Source organism: Amblyraja radiata, chromosome 15, assembly GCF_010909765.2.
Source record: "Amblyraja radiata isolate CabotCenter1 chromosome 15, sAmbRad1.1.pri, whole genome shotgun sequence".
NCBI lineage: Eukaryota > Metazoa > Chordata > Chondrichthyes > Rajiformes > Rajidae > Amblyraja > Amblyraja radiata.
The window spans coordinates 50,346,552-50,365,589 of record NC_045970.1 but is presented as its reverse complement, the minus strand read 5'-3'; the positions used below and the strand labels follow the sequence as shown (position 1 = coordinate 50,365,589).

The 19,038-nt window shown below is 46.5% G+C and overlaps 2 protein-coding genes across 10 annotated transcripts in view; both read left to right on the top strand.

Moving 5' to 3' along the window:
* Positions 1–8,979, top strand: part of ccar1 (cell division cycle and apoptosis regulator 1) — a 37,981-nt gene extending 29,002 nt beyond the window's left edge. For all 7 annotated transcript variants that reach the window (XM_033034435.1, XM_033034434.1, XM_033034436.1 and 4 more), the window contains 7 exons: positions 333–471; positions 1,904–1,986; positions 2,660–2,800; positions 4,040–4,166; positions 5,649–5,834; positions 7,431–7,636; positions 8,613–8,979. In XM_033034435.1, coding sequence (XP_032890326.1) covers positions 333–471; positions 1,904–1,986; positions 2,660–2,800; positions 4,040–4,166; positions 5,649–5,834; positions 7,431–7,636; positions 8,613–8,672 — 942 coding nt within the window. In that variant the 3' untranslated portion in view covers positions 8,673–8,979. The remainder of the gene's footprint in view (positions 1–332; positions 472–1,903; positions 1,987–2,659; positions 2,801–4,039; positions 4,167–5,648; positions 5,835–7,430; positions 7,637–8,612) is intronic.
* A 2,604-nt stretch (positions 8,980–11,583) lies between these two features.
* The window catches only part of stox1 (storkhead box 1), a 34,887-nt gene continuing 27,432 nt past the window's right edge, over positions 11,584–19,038 (top strand). Inside the window, exon 1 of one of the 3 annotated variants that reach the window (XM_033034426.1) lies at positions 11,584–12,109. In XM_033034426.1, the coding sequence (XP_032890317.1) occupies positions 11,743–12,109 (367 nt within the window). In that variant the 5' untranslated portion in view covers positions 11,584–11,742. Of the gene's footprint in view, positions 12,110–17,573; positions 17,747–19,038 lie in introns of those variants that run through there. The other 2 variants (XM_033034425.1, XM_033034429.1) reach the window with 2 other exon arrangements.

Sequence of the window (19,038 nt, the reverse complement as noted above, 5' to 3'; positions counted from 1 at the left end):
CGTTTAAGAGGCTTTTGGATAGGCACATGGGAGTGCAGGGAGTAGAGGGATATGGATCATGTGCACGCAGATGTGTTGGAAGAGCCCCGGACTATCTTTGATCCGACTTTACTGGACTTTGACTATACACTATTCACGTTATTCCCCTTGTCATATCTCTGTACACTGTGGACGACTCGATTGTAATCATGTATTGTCTTTCCGCTGACTGGGTAGCACGCAACAAAAGCTTTTCACTGTACCTCGATGCGGGTGTCAATAAACTCAACTCAAACTCATTTTATAACGTTGTGAACTTAGAAAATAAATAATATGTTTTGGTAACCTTGCAGAAAGAAGAGAAGGGCAGAGAGGAGAAAGATTTCAGGAAGAGGAATGATTCGAAGGAGGATGAAGAAATGGAAGAGGATGCCAATATGGACGACTATGATCCTCTATATGCAGAAGACGCTGAGGATTACGATGAAGATGGTAACGTTTTGACTAAGTTACTTATCCGTCCTGCTGGAGAACGTTTATATAGAAACAAAGAACTGCAGATGGTACAAACACAAAATGCTGGAGTAACTCAGTGGGTCAGGCACCATCTCTGGGGGACATGGATACGTTTGGGGTCAGGACCTATCCTCGGACGTCCAGTTTTAAGAATAGTCCTGACCCCAAATGTCGCCTATCCAAGTCCTCCACAGATGCCGCCTGACCCGCTGAGTAACTCCCAACATTTCTTTCTGGAAAAGGTTTGTTTTAGTTTTTCTAGCTTGTGAAGTGATACAGCATGGAAACAGGTCCTGAAGCCCACCAAGTCCATACCAACCATTGATCACCCAAGTTCCCTGTTAAAATTGTAAATTGTCCCTGGTGTGTAGGATCGTGCCAGTGTACATAAATGCATAGAAAATAGGTGCAGGAGTAGGCAATTCAGCCCTTCAAGCCAGCGCCGCCATTCAATGCGATCATGGCTGATCATCCACAATCAGTACTCCGTTCCTGCCTTCTCCCCGTATCCCTTGATTCCATTAGTGCTAAGAGTTCTATCTAACTCTCTTTTGAATGCATCCAGTGAATCGGTCTCCACTACCTTCTGTGGCAGAGAATTCCACAAATTTACAACTCTCTGGGTGAAAAAGTTTTTCCTCATCTCAGTTCTAAATGGGCTACCTCTTATTCTTAAACTGTGGCCCCTGGTTCTGGATTCCCCCAACATCGGGAACATGTTTCCTGCATCCAGTAATAATTTTATATGTTTCAATACGAACCCCTCTCATCCTAAATTCCAGTGCATACAAGCCCAGTCATTCCATCCTTTCATCGTATGACAGTCCCGCTATCCTGAGAATTAATCTTGTGAACCTACGCTGCACTCCCTCAATAGCAAGAATGTCCTTCCTCAAATTAGGAGACCAAAACTGCACACAATAATCCAGGTGTGGTTTCACCAGGGCCCTGTACAACTGCAGAAGGACCTCTTTGCTCCTAAACTCAAATCCTCTCGTTATGAAGGCCAACATGCCATTAGCTTTCATCACTGCCTGCTGTACGTGCATGCTTACATTCAGTGACTGATGTACATGGACACCCGGGTGTCATTGCACTTCTCCTTTTCCTAATCTGACACCATTTAGATAATAACCTGCCTTCATGTTCTTGCCACCAAAGTGGATAACCTTACATTTATCCACATTATACTGCATGCATTACGGGGTGATCTCTGGACGGTGCGGACTCGGTGGTCTGAAGGGCCTGTATCCGTGCTGTATCTTTAAAACAATCAATCCATCCTTTAAGCTATCTGACTAAGGAAATATAACTTCTATCCTGGTAGCAAAATAATATATTGTACATAAAATAGTACTGCATAGTACTTCACATTAAACATTGTATTTAAAAACGTTGCTCTCAACAGATAGGGATGATGAAGACCGAGATCTAAAGGATGACCGGCGAGAAGGATCACAGAGATCCAGAGATACCACTTCCAAAGACAAGGTATGATGTCAGTTTTAATGATACTCTATTGTCCCATGTTGCTAGATACAGTGAAATTCTTTCGTTTTACATACAATGCAAATTATATGCAAATAGTCGGCACATATCTTGTGTGAATAAAGTTACAAAAGTAATAATTAGAGTCGCGATGGTCCCTCTTTGTTCTCCGGAGGGGGGTGGGGGGCTCCCTTTTCTTCTCTTGGTGGCCCTCCCGCGCCGGGCCCCTCTTTGTTCTCAGCAGCCCATCCCACCGGGTCCCTCCTTGTTTCCGGCCGGTCTCTTCGCAGCTCTTCCTTGGCCTTGCCCCTCTCCCCCTCTTGCGGTTCACCAGCGAATCCTCCCTCAGCCGAGAGCAAAGAGGCACCATTGGGGACTATAGTGAATACTTGAACACTTTGTAACTTTGTCACCGCCCTATACGTGGCGACTCTTTGCATACCTTGTGTCTGGTACGCAAAACAAAGAATTTCACGCTGAAATGTTGCATGTGATAATAAAGCATCAATCCATGTTTAGTTTGCGTGTTTTTACTTTATTTACTGCTATTCGACTCCCCCCAGGTAACCCCTGCATATAACATGAGGTGCCTGAAAAGCAAATAATTCCAGGACAGTCAAGATCAAGTTAAGCAAATTGCTCGTTTTGTAAAATGTAACCATTTTGTCTCTTTAAGGAAAAGAAGCAGCTGTTCACGTTCAACAAGGACCTTCTTCTCGCCTTTGTTTACTTTGATCAAAGTTACTGCGGTTACCTGCTGGAGAAGGATCTGGAGGAAATCGTCTATACCCTTGGACTTCACCTTTCACGTGCGCAGGTACAGTTCTTTGTTAGAATTAGGTTGAATTTATGCCAAACAGGAAGCTGGTGCACTTCATGTCACTAATGACGCCACAAAAACAAGAATGTCGGCCAAGTTAGCAAATGCACTCCAGGTAGAACCTCTCGGGCAGAGACGTAACCAAGATCCTCGACCGTTGTGCAGGTGAAACCATGCTGTAGTCTCAGCTTTGTAAAAGGGACGGCACAGTGGCGCAGCAGCCTTGTAGGGGCGGCATAGTGGAGCTATGGTAGAGTCGTTATCTTACAGCAACAGAGACCCAGATTCAATCCTGACTATAGGTGCTGTCTGTACGGAGTTTATACGTTCTCCATGTGACCGCGTGGGTTTCATCCCACATTCCAAAGAGGTGCAGGTTTGTTCTTAAGTAAAAATTGTCCCGAGTGTGTGTAGGATAGTGTTAGTGTATGTGGGTGATCGCTGACCGGCGCAGACTTGGTGGGCCAAAGTGCCTTTTTCCGCGCTGTATAGTTCAAGTCTGAAGTCTGGTGATTACACATCCTTGGATCAGGAGGGAAGAAAATTAGGATTTCCCAATTCCCTGCTTAAAGATCAGTAGATTCCCACCATCTTTACATTCTGTACTGTAAGTTTATCACAGCTGGGGCTACCTTTGAACTCTGCCTTTGGACAAGAGAGAAAATATTCAGATAAAAGGATAAAGGAGGTGGGTGGTTCTTGTTGAAACCTTTCCGAATAATGAAAGGCCTTGATAGAGTGACTGTGGCAAGGTTGTTCCCAATAGTGGGAGTGTCTAGGACTAGAGCGGCACGGTGGCGCCGTGGTAGAGTTGCTGCCTTGCAGCGCCGGAGACCCGGGTTCGATCCCGACTACGGGTGCTGTCTGTACGGAGTTTGTACGTTCTCCCCGTGACCTGCCTGGGTTTTCTCTGAGATCTTCGGTTTCCTCCCACACTCCAAAGACGTACAGGTTTGAAGGTTAATTGGCTTGGTGTATGTGTAAGATTGTCCCTAGTGTGTGTAGGACAGTGTTAGTGTGCGGGGATCGCTGGTCGGCGCGGACTCGGTGGGCCGAAGGGCCTGTCTCCGCGCTGTAACTCCAAACTAAACGAAACTAGAGGACTCGGCCTCAGAATAAAAGGACGTACCTTTAGAATGGAGATGAGGAGGAATTCCTTTAACCAGAAGGAAAGATTAGCTGAAAAAAGAACAATATTCGTATCCTAATCAAAAGTGTTTTAATTTTTGTTCCCAGGTTAAGAAGTTAATCAATAGAGTGATTCTACGGGAGACTTGCTCCTACAGGAAGCTAACAGACGGCTCAAATGATGAAGTAAAGCCGCCAGTAACAGAGAACGAGGTGGAATTGGATAATCTGCTGGGTACTGTACCACATTTATTGAATGCCCCTCACAATGATCAAAGTGGTCTCCTTATTTTTCCTGCTCGAATTCACTGCCTCGTGTAATAGAATTAATTTGTCGACTATACAGCCATCCTTGGTGGTAAAATAACTTTTGTAGAATAGAAACATTGAAAATAGTTGCAGGAGTAGGCCATTCATGCCAGCACCGCCATTCAGTATGATCATGGCTGATCATCCAAAATCAGTACCCCATTCTCGCTTTCTCCCCATATCCCTTGATTCCGATAGCCCAAAGGGCTATATCTACATCCAGTGAATTGGACTCCACTGCCTTCTGTGGCAGAGAATTCCATAGATTCACAACTCTCTGGGTGAAAAAGTTTTTCCTCATCTCAGTCCTAAATGGCCTACCCCTTATTCTTAAACTGTGACCCCTGGTTCTGCACTCCCCCAACATCGGGAACATTTTTCTGGCCTGTCCTATCCCGTAAGAATTTTATATGTTTCTATAAGGTTCCCTCTCATCCTTCTAGATTCCAGTGAATATAAGCCTAGTCGATCCATTCTTTCCTCATATGTCAGTCCCGCAATCCCGGGAATGAACCTGGTGAACCTACGCTGCTCTTCCACAGGATGAAGTAAGTAGGACACTTGGATAGTTGAGTCAAAATGGGATGGCCGTTCAAAAGATTTGTTGAGCAAAAATCCTAAAAGAAGGTTAGTGAGCCTGGTAAAAAATTAGACTGTTCATTTCCAAAGGATGGGAAAGTTATGATAAACTTGCATCGAGAGTCAAGTGTTTTCTTGTCATATGTCCCAGATAGAACAATGAAACTCTTGCAGCAGCACAACAGAATATTTAAACATAGTACACTGTAAGCAATATAATAAAAGGGGGAAAGAGCCTCATTGTGCAAAGTACAGTTTTAAATATTGTATAGCACAGGCCCTTCGGAACACAGTATCTGTGCCGAACATGATGCCAAGTTAAACTTATCTCCTCTGACTATACAAGATCTATAGGTGAGTCTGAAGAAGGGTCTTGACCCGAAAAGCACCTATTCCTTCACTCCGTAGAAGCTGCCTCATCCACTGAGTTTTTCCAGCATTTTTGTCTACCTTTGATTTTCCCACCATCTGCAGTTCCTTCTTAAACACAAGATCTATACCTCTCTATTCCCTGCTTTTCCGTGTACCCACCTAAAAGCCTCTTAAAAACCACTATCCTATTCTATCTGCCTCCACCATCGCCCCTGGCAGTGCGTTCCTGGCACCTACTACCCTCTGTTTAACAAACACTTGCCCCGCGCATCTCCATTGAACTTTGCTCCCCTCCCTTTAAATCTGTGCCCTGTGGTCTTTGATATTCATAGTTTTCCCACACTGTAATGAAAACCCACAACCAGAAGGGCCCGTTTCCATGCTGTACGTCGTGCCCTGATCATGAAATTCTGACTCCCGACTCTGGAGAATGACGTCTCTTTCGTCTTCATTTCAGGAAACAAACTGTTGTTGCCTCATTCAATAGTGAAGGCGGAAGCCAACGTGAAGTCTGAGAGCAACAATCTGATCGTGTATAATGGAACCATGGTGGATGTGGGTAACTTGCTGCAAAAATTACAAAAAAGTGAAAAGGCTCGGGCGGAAATGGAGCTGAAGGCGCAGACTCTGGAGATCAAGATTGGTAAGAAAGTGGTTGCTAACCATTTTAACTCCCACCTTCCCCCCCTCCCCCCCCCCATCTTGCTCCTCCCAAACCCACACTGACACTTCTTGTCCTGGGCCGCCTCAATTGGCTGAGTGAGGCCACACCCAAATTGAAGGAACAGCACCTCGTGTTTCTCTCGGGTAGCTTCCAACCCAGTGGTCTGAACTTTGCAATAAAAAGGGACTGCAGATGCTGGTTTATACCAAAGATAGAGACGGAATGCTATAATCTTTGCTTCTCGTGTTCTCCATGGAAATTGTGTTACAACTAGTTCGGCCTGTGTAATTCCAAGTAGTGTTCCCCCAATTCATCAGTCGCATTGTATCCAAGGAGCATCATGTTAATGCGCATTGTAACTACTTATAAAACAGAAAATGTCATGCAGCATCTGTGGAGTGGTGTTGGTGTTTGGATGAATATCTTTTAATCTGACCCAAAATGCTAACTTGCCGGTTCTTGGTCCACTATCTTTCAGGTTATGCCTGTTCAACGATTCATGTGGGTGCTTTGTAGATAGAATATAGAATAGTACATCATAAGAACAGGCCTTTTGGCCCACAATGTCTATGCCGAACATGATACCAAGGCCAACTCTTGACTGCCTGCTATTAATTCATATCCTCCATTCCCTGCATATCAATTTGCCCATCCAACAGGCACTATCATAACGTTGCCTATTTCCTTCGCACCATAGATGCTGCCTCACCCGCTGAGTTTCTCCAGCATTTTTGTCTACTATCATATCCACTATCACGTCTGAAGAAAGGGGCTCGACCCGAAACGTCACCCACTCCATCTCTCCAGAGATGCTGCCTGCCTCGCTGAGTTACTCCAGCTTTTTGTGTCTATCTCCAATTTACTATCATATCTGCCTCAACCCAGCAGCACGTTCCAGGCACTCGCCACTCACTGTTTATATTTTTTTAAATTTGCTGTGCACACATCTCCTTTAAACTTTGCCCCTCTCACCTTAAAGCTAAGCCCTCGAGTATTTGATTTGATTTTTCCATCCTGGGGAAAGGTTGCTGACTGTCTACCCCATCTATGCCCCTGATCATTTTATATACTTCTGTTAGTTCTCCCCACAACTTCCAGCGTTCCAGAGAAAACAATCCAAGTCTGTCCCGCCTCTCCCTGCAGCTAATGCTCTGTAATCCTGGCATGATTCTGGTAAATCTCCTCTACCAGCTGCACCACTATGTAGCCCTTTATAATAAAATGCTGTTCGATTCGCAGTGTTTCTCTATTACTTGCCATACTCTGTCCTGCTCCACCTCTATTTGTACCTTCCCCCCCTTCACTACAATCAGTTACACAGTCAAAAGGAATAGTAGAATTAGACCATTCGGCCCATCAAGTCTACTCCGCCATTCAATCATGGCTAATCTATCTTCCCTAACCTCATTCTCCTGCCTTCCCTCTGAAGAAGCATCACCTCCCTCGCTCCAAAGAAAACAATCCACATTTGTCTAACTACTCTTTCTAGCTAATAGCCTCCAACCCAGGCATAATTGTGATTTTAAAAAATGATTTTATTAAATGAAACGATAATTTCAATCTTACTTTGTACAGAGGAAGGGAAAAAGCATATATCTACTATGGAAAATGCAACCAAAACCATGTCTACAGAATTGAAAGAGAACAAGAAATATCTCGCCAGAGCTGAGGAAAATATGAAAGTGTTTGAGGAAGCAAAGCTGCGTTTTGAACAACAGCTGATTAACACCAACAAGAAACTCACGTCAGTTATGGAGGAAATTCACAGTGTCCTTAAGAAGGTAAATATGGCGTTTTGCCCCCATGTTACTGTTAGACCTCAGAGCTACAGTGTGGGAATAGGCCCTTCGGCCTATCAATACTGCTCCGACCAGCGATCGTACATTGGCTGTTCTACAGGGGTAATTTATGAAGTCAATCAACCTACAAATCTGTACGTCCTTGGAGTGTGGGAGGAAACTGAGTCTCTATACAGTGCTGGTTAGGCCGCATTTGGAGAACTGTGAGCAATTTTGGGCACCAAATCTGAGGAAGGATGTGCATGCTCTGAAGAGGGTCCGGAGGAGGTTTAGAAAAATGATCCCAGGAATGAATGGGTTAACATATGATGATTGTTTGAAGGCACTGGGCCTGTATTCGCTGGAGTTTAGAGGGATTGGGGGGGGGGGGGGGGGGGGGGGGGGGGGACACCCTCATTGAAATTTACCGAATAGTGAAAGGTTTGGATAGAGTGGATGTGGAAAGGATGTTTCCACTAGTGGGAGAGTCATAGCCTCAGTATTACAGGACGTTCCTTTAGAAAGGAGATGAGGAGGAGTTTCTTCAGTCAGAGGGTGGTGAATCAGCGGAATTCTTTGCCACAGAAAGCTGTGGAGGCCGGTAACGGATATCTTTGAGGCAGAGATAGATAGATTCTTGATTAGTGTGAGTGTCAGGGGTTATGGGGGGAAAGGCAGGAGAATGGGGTTAGGAGGGAGAGATAGATCAGCCATGATTGAATGGCGGAATAGACTTGATGGGCCAAATTACCCAATTCTGCTCCTATTACTTCTGATCTTATTAAGCCGAAGCGCCCTAAGAAAACCCAGGCGTTCACAGGGAGAATGTACAAACTCCGTACAGTGGGCAGTTTTGAACCTGAATCATGCGTGCTTAAATGTATACAGCAGCATCCTTTGCTTTAGGTGTCTCTGAATATCTGGTTCAATTGATTTCCTGGTCAATTGATTGTCTTCTCTTAACTTTGTTTCAAAACAGGGAGAAAATTCCGATGAAGACAAAAGTCAAAAGTCAAAAGAAAACGGAGCTCCTGCATGAAGTGGTGGTGTGGGTCCCTGGGTAGTCGAACATGTTGTTATAAAAATGATTTTATTAAGTTGCAGTTGGCTGAAGCGCTGCATGTGTAATGGATTTTTTGTAGTTTCAGGGTGTGTTTGTAGAAAAAAAAAGATGTACAAAGTTCTGAATAACCGTGATCTATTAAAAACAAAACAATCTTTGCAAAAGGTGGCGTTCCTAACTGCTTCAGAGATTTGCTAGTTACTCAACTGAAGGTACCCTTGCATTGCTCAGTGTTTTTAGAAGAACATTAACTTTTTATGTTAATAAAGTACAAGAAACCAGACAATTTAGTCGGTCACATTGTGTTCCAAGCTGAATGGTGAGGGTTACTGGTCTCCATTGCTAAATACCTAATCATTTAAATGATTAAATGATTTAAAACAAATTATTTTAGAGTCACAGAGAGAGAGTCATAGAGGGGTCTCCATACACCCGGCACTATTTGTGTGAAAAAGTTACCCCCTCAATAGATGAAATAGCGGCACATTTGGATATCAGTAACAGGATTGGTCCTTGTCAGCATGGATTTACGAAGGGGAAATCATGCTTGACTAATCTTCTGGAATTCTTTTGAGGATGTAACTAGGAAAATGGACAAGGGAGAGCCAGTGGATGTAGTGTACCTGGACTTTCAGACAGCATTTGATAAGGTCCCACATAGAAGATTAGAGGGCAAAATTAGGGCATATGGTATTGGAGGTAGAGTGCTGACATGGACAGAAAATTGGTTGGCAGACAGGAAACAAAGAATAGGGATTAACGGGTCCCTTATAGAAATGCAGGCAGTGACGAGTGGGGTACCGCAAGGCTCGGTGCTGGGACCGCAGCTATTTACAATGGTTTAGATGAAGGGATTCAAAGTAACATTAGCAAATTTGCAGATGACACAAAGCTGGGTGGCAGTGTGAACTGTGAGGAGGATGCTATGAGAATGCAGGTGTGACTTGGACAGGTTGGGTGAGTGGACAGATGCAGTTTAATGTGGATAAATGTGAGGTTATCCACTTTGGTAGCAAAAACAGGAAGGCAGATTATTATCTAAATGGTGTCAAGTTGGGAAAAGGGGAAGTACAACGGGATCTGGGGTCCTTGTTCATCAGTCAATGAAAGTAAGCATGCAGGTTCAGCAGGCAGTGAAGAAAGCAAATGGCTTTCGAAAGCAAATGAGATCCGTCTCATGGCTGATTTCTGAGGTCGACTTTGCAGCCTGGTATCTTGTTCCGAGGCGGACCGTTCTGGTACCTTTGGACTCCTCTCGGAGGCCATGGCCTCTGTTTGTCCGGCAAAGCCATATAATCCAGAAAGGCTGTGGAACCAAGGCTGCCGGATCATCGGTGCTGGACCTGTATCACTATGAATGGTTTTGAAGGTAAATAACACTGAAAGTATTGGTTGGAAATAACTGCGTTGGTTGGTCGCTGTGGACATGGGCGGTGGGGGGTCTCTTCCTGTAACAAAACACTTGTACGTATTAAAACATGACATTCGCTTATCACAACAACCCAATTAGGCAGATTGGAGATGCATTATTGATGTCGCCAGCCATGCTGCTGAGTGAGGTCTTGTGTTATTCGATATATGAGCAACAATGGATAGCTCTGAGGTACACAAAATTGCCGGGGAAACTCAGCGGGTGCAGCAGCATCTATGGAGCGAAGGAAATAGGCGACGTTTCGGGCCAAAACCCTTCTTCAGCTCTATCTGACACTCTTGAAAACATCCATAGAATAGCAAGAATGTCCTTCCTCAAATTAAGGGACCAAAACTGCACACAATACTGTCTGATCAACCTGAAGATCCCGACCCCAAACGTCTGTCCATTTCCTCCACCAATGCTGCCTGGCCCGCTGAGTTCCTCCAGCACTTTGCCTTTTGTTCAGGTTCCCAGCACCAACAGTTCCTTGTGTTTGTTGATACCACAGCGGTGCAGCCTTACAGAGCCTGAGACCCGGGTTTGATCCCGACTACGGGTGCTCTATGGAGTCTACGTTCTCCCCGTTCTCACCTGCGTGGGTTTTCTCCGGGATCTTCGATTTCCTCCCACACTCCAAAACAAACAGGTTTGTAGGTTATTTAGCTTGGTATAATTGTATGTATGAAAGTAAGCATGCAGGTACAGCAGGCAGTGAAAAAACCTATTGGCATGTTGACCTTCATAACGAGAGGATTTGAGTGTTGGAGTAAAGAGGCCCTTCTGCAGTTGTACAGGGCCCTGGTGAGACCACACCTGGAGTATTGTGTACAGTTTTGGTCTCCTAATTGAGGAAGGACATCCTTGCTATTGAGTTAGTGCAGTGTAGGTTCACGGGATTAATCCCCGGGATGGCAAGACTGTCCTACGAGGAAAGATTGGAAAGACTGGGCTTGTATTCATTGGAATTTAGAAGGATGAGAGGATATCTTGTAGAAACGTATAAAATTATAAAAGGACTGGACATGCTAGTGCAGGAAAAAAAATCCCAACGTTAGGGGAGTCCAGAACCAGAGGCTACAGTCTAAGAATAATGGGGAGGCCATTTAAAAATGAGATTAGAAAAACTTTTTCACCCAGAGAGTTCAATCAATCAACCTTTATTGTCATCTTGCAAAGCAACAGTACAGTGCAAAATGAGAAGACGTTTCCCAGGGAATACCGGAGCATCGCACTTAAAAGTTGTGAATTTGTGGAATTTTCTGCCAGTGGAGGCCAATTCTCTGGATGAATTTAAAAGAGAGTTAGATAGATAGAGCTCTAGGGGCTAGCGGAATCAAGGGATTTGGGGAGAAGGCAGGCACGGGTTACTGAATGTGGTTGATCAGCCATGATCACAATGAATGGCGGTGCAGGCTCGAAGGGCCAAATGGCCTCCTCCTGCACCTATGTTCTATGTTTCAATGAGACGCGGATAAGGAAAAGGAGTGATCTTGCACAGGTCGGTGCAGTGGATGGACGGCGGCCTTCCCGCCCAGTGGCTGTGTGAGTGACGGGGCCCCGGGGCTGGTTGCCTGGCAGCAGCGTCGGCGGGCTGCATGCAGAGAGGGCGAGGGAGGCGACTGGGCGAGCACCATGTTGGTGGAGCTGAGCCGCTGCTCGCTGGCGCTGGTGCTGGGCGCCGGGGCCTCGAAGACGGTGCCCGACCCACACCCAGACCCGGAGCCGAAGCCGAAGCCGAAGCCGGAGCCGGAGAAGTCCCGGGACGGGCGGCAGCTTCTGGCCGAGCTGAAGGCGGAGAACGGGCGCAGCGTGTGGAACGGGCGCCTGGTGCAAGCCGTGTCGCAGCTTCGGCTGCTCGGCTGCCTGGGCGGTGGAGGAGGCGGCGGCGGCGGCGAGGTGCTGCTGCTGGGCGGCCGAGCCTCGCACCTGGAGGTGCTGAGGGAAGCCTGGATCCGGAGAGCGCTCAGACCTCCACCCGGACTCCGCATCAGAGCAGTAGGTGGGTGTCGGGGGGGGGGGGGGGGGGGGGGGGGGGGGGGGGTGGAGATAGAGGGTAAAGGTGCGGGTTGGAGAAGAGTGGTGGAGCGTAAATGGGGCTGGGGGGAGGCTGAGAGATGATAGTGGGCATGGGAGAGGGGGCCGTGGTGGTGGGAGAAAGGGGAGGAGAAGAGATAGGGAATAGTTGGGGTGGGAACAGGGGGATGAGAGGAGATAGTTGGCTGGGGGAATGGGAGATGTGATCAGGGGTAGCTGGGGGATAGTTGGAAGCGGAGAAGGATGAGATTAGGGGTAGCTGGGGGATAGTTGAAGTGGGAGAAGGGAGAGGGGAGGGGATAGTGAGGGTGGGTGAAGGGGGAGAGGGGATAGGGGGTGGGAGAAGGGGATGGATAATAGGGGGTGGTTGGAGGAGCATAGGGATTAGGGGGTCGTTGGGGGGGAGCAGAGGATAGTCGGGGAAGGAGAGTAGAGGGGTAGTTGAGATGGTAGAAGGGGTAAGGGTGGGTTGAGATGGCAGAAGGAAGAGGAGAGGGACTAGGGGACGGTGAAGTGGGAGAAGGTGAGATGGGGTAGAAGGGGAGAGGGGGTAGTTTAGGTAAGGATAGTTGTGGAAGGGGGAAGAGAATGTACAGGGGGTAGTTTATTAGAATGTATATTATAATTAAAACCACAGGAGAAATTGGTTGTAGAAATTGTGTCTGTGCAGAATCAACAGTGGGGTATCTTCAGAGGATGTTTCTGACAGGAGAGGTGGGTGCAAATGTGGATACATTGAGCGCATCACTCTGTACGTAATTACTAAGTTGCAGAGTAAACGTGACTGGGGCTTTCAAGCCGTGAGGTGTTTGCAATGAATGTAGAAACAAGGAACTGCAAATCCTGGTCAATACACAAAAGGAGTGCTGGAGTCACTCAGCGGGTCGGTCGAGAACACGGATTGGTGGCGTTTTGGATTGAGACCCTCATAGTGACAGTTTAGACGACATAGATACAGCGCGGAAACAGGCCCTTCGGCCCGCCGAGTCCGCGCCGACCAGTCCACTAGCTCTATCCTACTGACAGGGGAAATTTACAATTTTACCGAAGCCAATTAACCTACAACCTGCAACATCTTTGGCGTGTGGACGGAAACAGGAGCACCCGGAAAACCCCCCCGGGGTCACAGGAGGAACGTACAAGGCTGGAATCTTGGGCAAAGCACAAAGTGCTGGCGCAACTCAGCAGGTCAGGCAGCATCTGTGGAGGACATGGACAGGCGACCTTCCGGGTCGGAACCGTGACCGTTTAGTGCAAACGGGGAATAACGTGAATAATGTTTAGTGCAAGGAAGGGGGATAACACGAATAGCGTTCTCAGTGATTAGCATTTAGTACTGGTTTCACTTTGATTGCAATCAGTATCTAAGCCTCCTGAATTAGAACACAAAGTGCTGGAGTAACTCAGCGAGTCCTCCGGAAATGCCGCCTGACCAAACGAGTTACTCCAGCACGTTGTGTTCTACCCAATATATCAGCATATGCAATTTCTTGTGCCTCCATTTTCCCGAAGACCCCTTAATTCTTGATCTGGCCGAGCTTCTGGTTTGCACCCGGAGAGTTGTGCATCTGTGGAATTCTCTGCCACAGAAGGCAGTGGAGGCCAATCCACTGGATGTTTTTAAGGCAGAGATAGGGAAGTTCTTGTTTAGATCGGGTGTTGAGGGGAGAAGGCAGGCCAATGGGATTAGGTGTCAGAGATCAGCCATGATTGAATGTCGGGGTCGACTCGATGGGCCGAATGGCCTAATTCTACTCCGATAACTTGTGAATTTGTGAAACCAGGAATAATAGGGTTAGATTTAGCTCTTGGGGCTAACGGATTCAAGGGATATGGGGGGAAAAGCAGGAATGGGGTACTGATTTTTCTGATCAGCTATGATCATATTGAATGATGGTGCTGCCTCGAAGGGCCGAATGGCCTACTCCTGCACCTATTGTCTATGTTTCTATGTTTCTTCTGTGAACGGTCAGGCTCGTGATATTCCAGGCAGACTGTGATTCTGAACCCTGCGATGCACAATAGGGCTCAGTATTCTTTGAAACTTCATCGAATCGTGGCGGAATAATAGTGCCTCTAATGATAATAACCCATCAGACACGATGTAAAATGACACCAGGTTAGAAACAGAACAAATAGCTCTCTCTCTCTCAGTTGTCCCATTCCAACTCTACTCCATCGCACAGGTTATGGGTTGGTTACTCTCAATTTCGTCAACCTCAGGGCTGGTCAGAGAGAAAACGAGTTGAGTCCTTGGGCTATTTATCATGTGAAAGCAACTTCTGTGTTATTTCAGTGTGTGCCGCAGTACTTGTAGAACATTGCCTCCGTAGAAAGGGCGACACGGTGGCGCAGCGGTAGAGCTGCTGCATTACAGCATCAGAGCTCCGGGTTCGATCCTGACAACGAGTGCTGTCTGTACAGAGTTTGTACGTCCATCCTGTGACCCCGTGGGTTTTCTCCGGGTGCTCCTGTTTCCGCCCACGCTCCAAAGACGTTGCAGATTAATGAGCTTCAGTAAAATTGTAAATGGCCCCTGGCACTGGGATAGAGCTAGTGGGCGGGGTGATCGCTGGTCAGAACAAAGTAACAGGAGCAGAAATTAGGCCATTCGGCCCATCAGGTCTACTCTGTCAGAAGATCTTATAGAAACTTACAAAATTCTTAAGGGGTTGGACAGGCTAGATGCAGGAAGATTGTTCCCGATATTGGGGAAGTCCAGAACAAAGGGTCACAGTTTAAGGATAAAGGGGAAATCTTTTAGGTCCAAGATGAGGAAAACATTTTTCACACAGAGAGTGGTGAATCTCTGGAATTCTCTGCCACAGAAGGTAGTTGAGGCCAGTTTATTGGCTATATTTAAGAGGGAGTTAGATGTGGCCCTTGTGGCTAAAGGGATCAGGGGGTATGGAGAGAAGGCAGGTTCAGGATACTGAGTTGGATGATCAGCCATGATCATATTGAATGGCGGTGCAGGCACGAAGGGCCGAATGGCCTACTCCTGCACCTATTTTCTATGTTTCTATGTTTTCTATTATGGCTGATCTATCTCTCCCTCCTGACCCCATTCTCCTGCCTTCTCTGCATAACCCTGGCACCCGTACTAATCAAGAATCTATCTATCTCTGCCTTAAAAATATCCATCCAGCCTTCTGTAACAATGAATTCCACAGATTCACCGCCCTGGCCGGTGCAGACTCACTGGGCCGAGGGGCCTGTTTCTGCGTCGTTTGTCTGAAGTAAAGATGGCAGAATAATTTATAGCGCTTGCAATTTAGGAATCACCAACTTGTGTACGTGATTTGGCGAATAGAGATATTGTGGGTAGGATCGGCTATTGTACCAACAATCCTTGAATGCATTTCCTTGATATCAGTTACGAGTGACCCATTTTTGCCATGCTGATAGTGTGGCCAGTGTTCCACACAGTGGAATATTGTAAGGATAGCTCAGCAATGTGACTTGTGAAAGGATTTCATCTGACTGTATTTGGCGTGGGATAGGAAACTATGCAGATGAACTACTTGCCTCTTACCTTATTTGTTTTTGAATTAGAGATACAGTATGGAAACAGGCCCTTCGGCCCACAGAGTCTGCGGCGAACAGCAATCTCCCATACACTAGTTCTATCCCTACACACAAGGACAATTTACAGAGGCCAATTAACGTCCAAAACTAGACACAAAATGCTGGAGCAACTCAGCAGGTCAGGCAGCATCTCTGGAGAAAAAGGATGGGTGACGTTTTGGGTTGGGACCCTTCTTCCCTGATTGCTGGTCGGTCGAAGGGCCTGTTTCTACGCTCTCTCCCCAAAAACTAAAACAAATGAAGTAAGTGGCAAGTAGTTTATCTGCCTAGTTTCCTATCCCACGGGACCCTTCTTCCCAACCCGAAACGTCGCCCATCTGTTTTCCCCAGAGATGCTGCCTGACCCGCTGAGTTACTCCAGCACTTTGCGTCCAACTTGGGTATAAGCAGCATCTGCAGTTCCTTTGTTTCTACTAACCTACGCATCTTTGGAATGTGGGAGGAGACCGGAGCACCCGGAGAAAACCCACGAGGGTCACAGGGAGAATGCGCAAGTTCGGTACAGACAGCACCCGTAGTCTGGATTAAACCCGGGTCTCTGGCGCTGTAAGGCAGCAAATCTTCCCGCTGCGCCACCATAACACCCTTTTCATTTGTTTGCTGCATATTATTTTAATTACAGAACATTAAACTCCCTACTTCATCCCCACCTGGACTGTCGATGCTGAGTCAGCGGATACAGTTCCACAGCCACACAATACTTGAGAACTGCTGGTGTCTGCATTGCTGTACGGTTTACTTAATATTTTAACAAGCAGGACTGGCAAGTTTTTGCAGAGAGTGAGGGAGCATGTAGCAGTAAAAGCATGAGGAGAGGGCTGGTATTCAGGTCCAGTGCACTCTTTAACAAAAGAGTCTAGAAAAAGGTAATTAAAATTTCTGTCCCAAATTAGCTATGGTTTCTGATTACTGGCAGGTGCATAATAAATCGTGCCTGCTGGATCTTTAAAAATAGTGTAATTGCTGGAACAAACCTTAAAGCAAACAAAGATTGTTCAAAGAAAGGGAAACATGTGTTCCTTTATTAACTTGTATGTATGCTATTTATTTCCCCTTGGCCAGGTTTCCACTCAAAAAAACACCTTTTGAAATTTGACCAGCTTGTTTTGAAATCATTTGGGGAAAACCTGACCCACTATTGCCTCTGGTCTGAGAAGTCAAATTTACAGCTGCTATGAGAATGAAATGCACCAATATTTGGGGAGTTCAGATAATGATGCAATTGGTAGCTGTCTTCACAGATAGAAAAAATAGACACAAAAAGCTGTAGCAACTCACCGGGACAGGCAGCATCTCTGGAGAGAAGGAATGGCTGACGTTTTGGGTCGAGACCCTTCTTCAGAGATGCTTCGGTTTAAACCAGCTTATAATCACTTATAGGGGGGCGAAGGCAGGAGAATGGGGTTTAGTTTAGTTTCGAGATGCAGCGAGGAAACAGGCCCTTCGGCCCATCTGCAACGACCAGCGATCACCCCGCACATTAACACTATCCTGCACACACTAGGGACAGTTTTACACATACACCAAGCCAATTAACCTACAAACCTGTTCGTCTTTGGCGTGTGGGAGGAAACTGAAGATCTCGGATAAGATGGGTCACGGGGAGAACGTACAAACTCCGAACAGACACCCGTAGTCGGGATCGAACCCGGGCCTCCGGCGTTGCAAGTGCTGTAAGACGGCAACTTTACCCCCGCGCCACCTTGACGCCCAACGCGGGAAAGATAGATCAACCACGATTGAATGGGCCGAATGGCCTAATTCTGCTCCTATCATTTATCAACTTATCTTTTTTTAAATCTCCAGCTCTGTGTCGGATTTTTTTCTATGCCACCTCCCTGGCTTGGCTTTGGGCTATTTCCCCTGTAAATGCATAAAATGTTGCTGTATCTTCTCCAAATTCCAAACCGACCACAGTAACAGCGACCGCATAAATATTCCCCAGAACCGTGACCAAAGTTTCCTGGATATGTACAGTTGTCGGCCACAATGGAGGTAGCCGCCTGCCAGATGTGTAAGTGAACAAAGAACCGATTGTGTGTGTGCGTGTGCGAGCGTGTGTGTAAAACCGTCCTGTTCCTCCTCACACTCGTAGAGAATCTGCTAAAAGTTAAAATGTTTCTGCTGACTTAAGTTTTTTCGAGACTGCCTGCAGTTAGATTTTAATCAGGCTGCTTGCAAATGGTTGAAGAAAAGCATCTTTCGGAGTACAGAGAAGGTTCACCAGACTGATTCCTGGGATGTCAGGACTTTCATATGAAGAAAGACTGGATAGACTCGGCTTGTACTCGCTAGAATTTAGAAGATGGAGGGGGGATCTTATAGAAACGTACAAAATTCTTAAGGGGTCGGACAGGCTAGATGCAGGAAGATTGTTCCCGATGTTGGGGAAGTCCAGAACAAGGGGTCACCGTTTAAGGATAAGGGGGAAATCTTTTAGGACCGAGATGAGAAAAACCTTTTTCACACAGAGTGGTGAATCTCTGGAATTCTTTGCCACAGAAGGTAGTTGAGGCCAGTTCATTGGCTATATTTAAGAGGGAGTTAGATGTGGCCCTTGTGGCTAAAGGGATCAGGGGGTATGGAGAGAAGGCAGGTACAGGATACTGAGTTGGATGATCAGCCATGATCATATTGAAGGGCCGAATGGCCTACTCCTGCACCTATTTTGTATGTTTCTATCTCGACCAAGCTGAACATTGGTCCAATCAACCTGCAAACTTGTACGTCTTTGGAGTGTGGGACGAAACCGGAGCTCCTGGAGAAAACCCACGCAGGTTACGGGGAGGACATACAAACCCCACGCAGACACACTCATAGTCAGGATTGAATGCGGGTCTCTGGTGCGCTGAGGCAGAGCTAGCGCAGCACTAAGCCGATTTTCTCTATTTTCCTTCCAGCAAGTCTGAAAAAAGATCTGATGAAACTCTAAATTAAGGGTTAGCAAATTATGTGAGAACCAAATGTTCTGTCATTTCTCTGCTCCCACCTTTTTGACAAGCACACCAGGAGGCAGTTTTGCTTGTAAAAACATCTCCTTCCTCCCTCCTCTCCCTCAGGGATCGTGCATTAACTGTGGAGCCTGCTTTAAAAAAAAAAAAGTGTTTTATTGTGGCAGCTCTGCATCCATTCCTTATACATAATGTATAAAATCATACGAGGAATGGATCGGGTAGACGCACGGAGTCTCTTGCCCAGAGTAGGGGAATCGAGAACCAGAGGACATGGGTTTAGGGGGGGGGAGACATTTTATAGGAATCTGAGGGGTAACTTCTTCACACAAAGGGTGGTGGAGGTATGGAACAA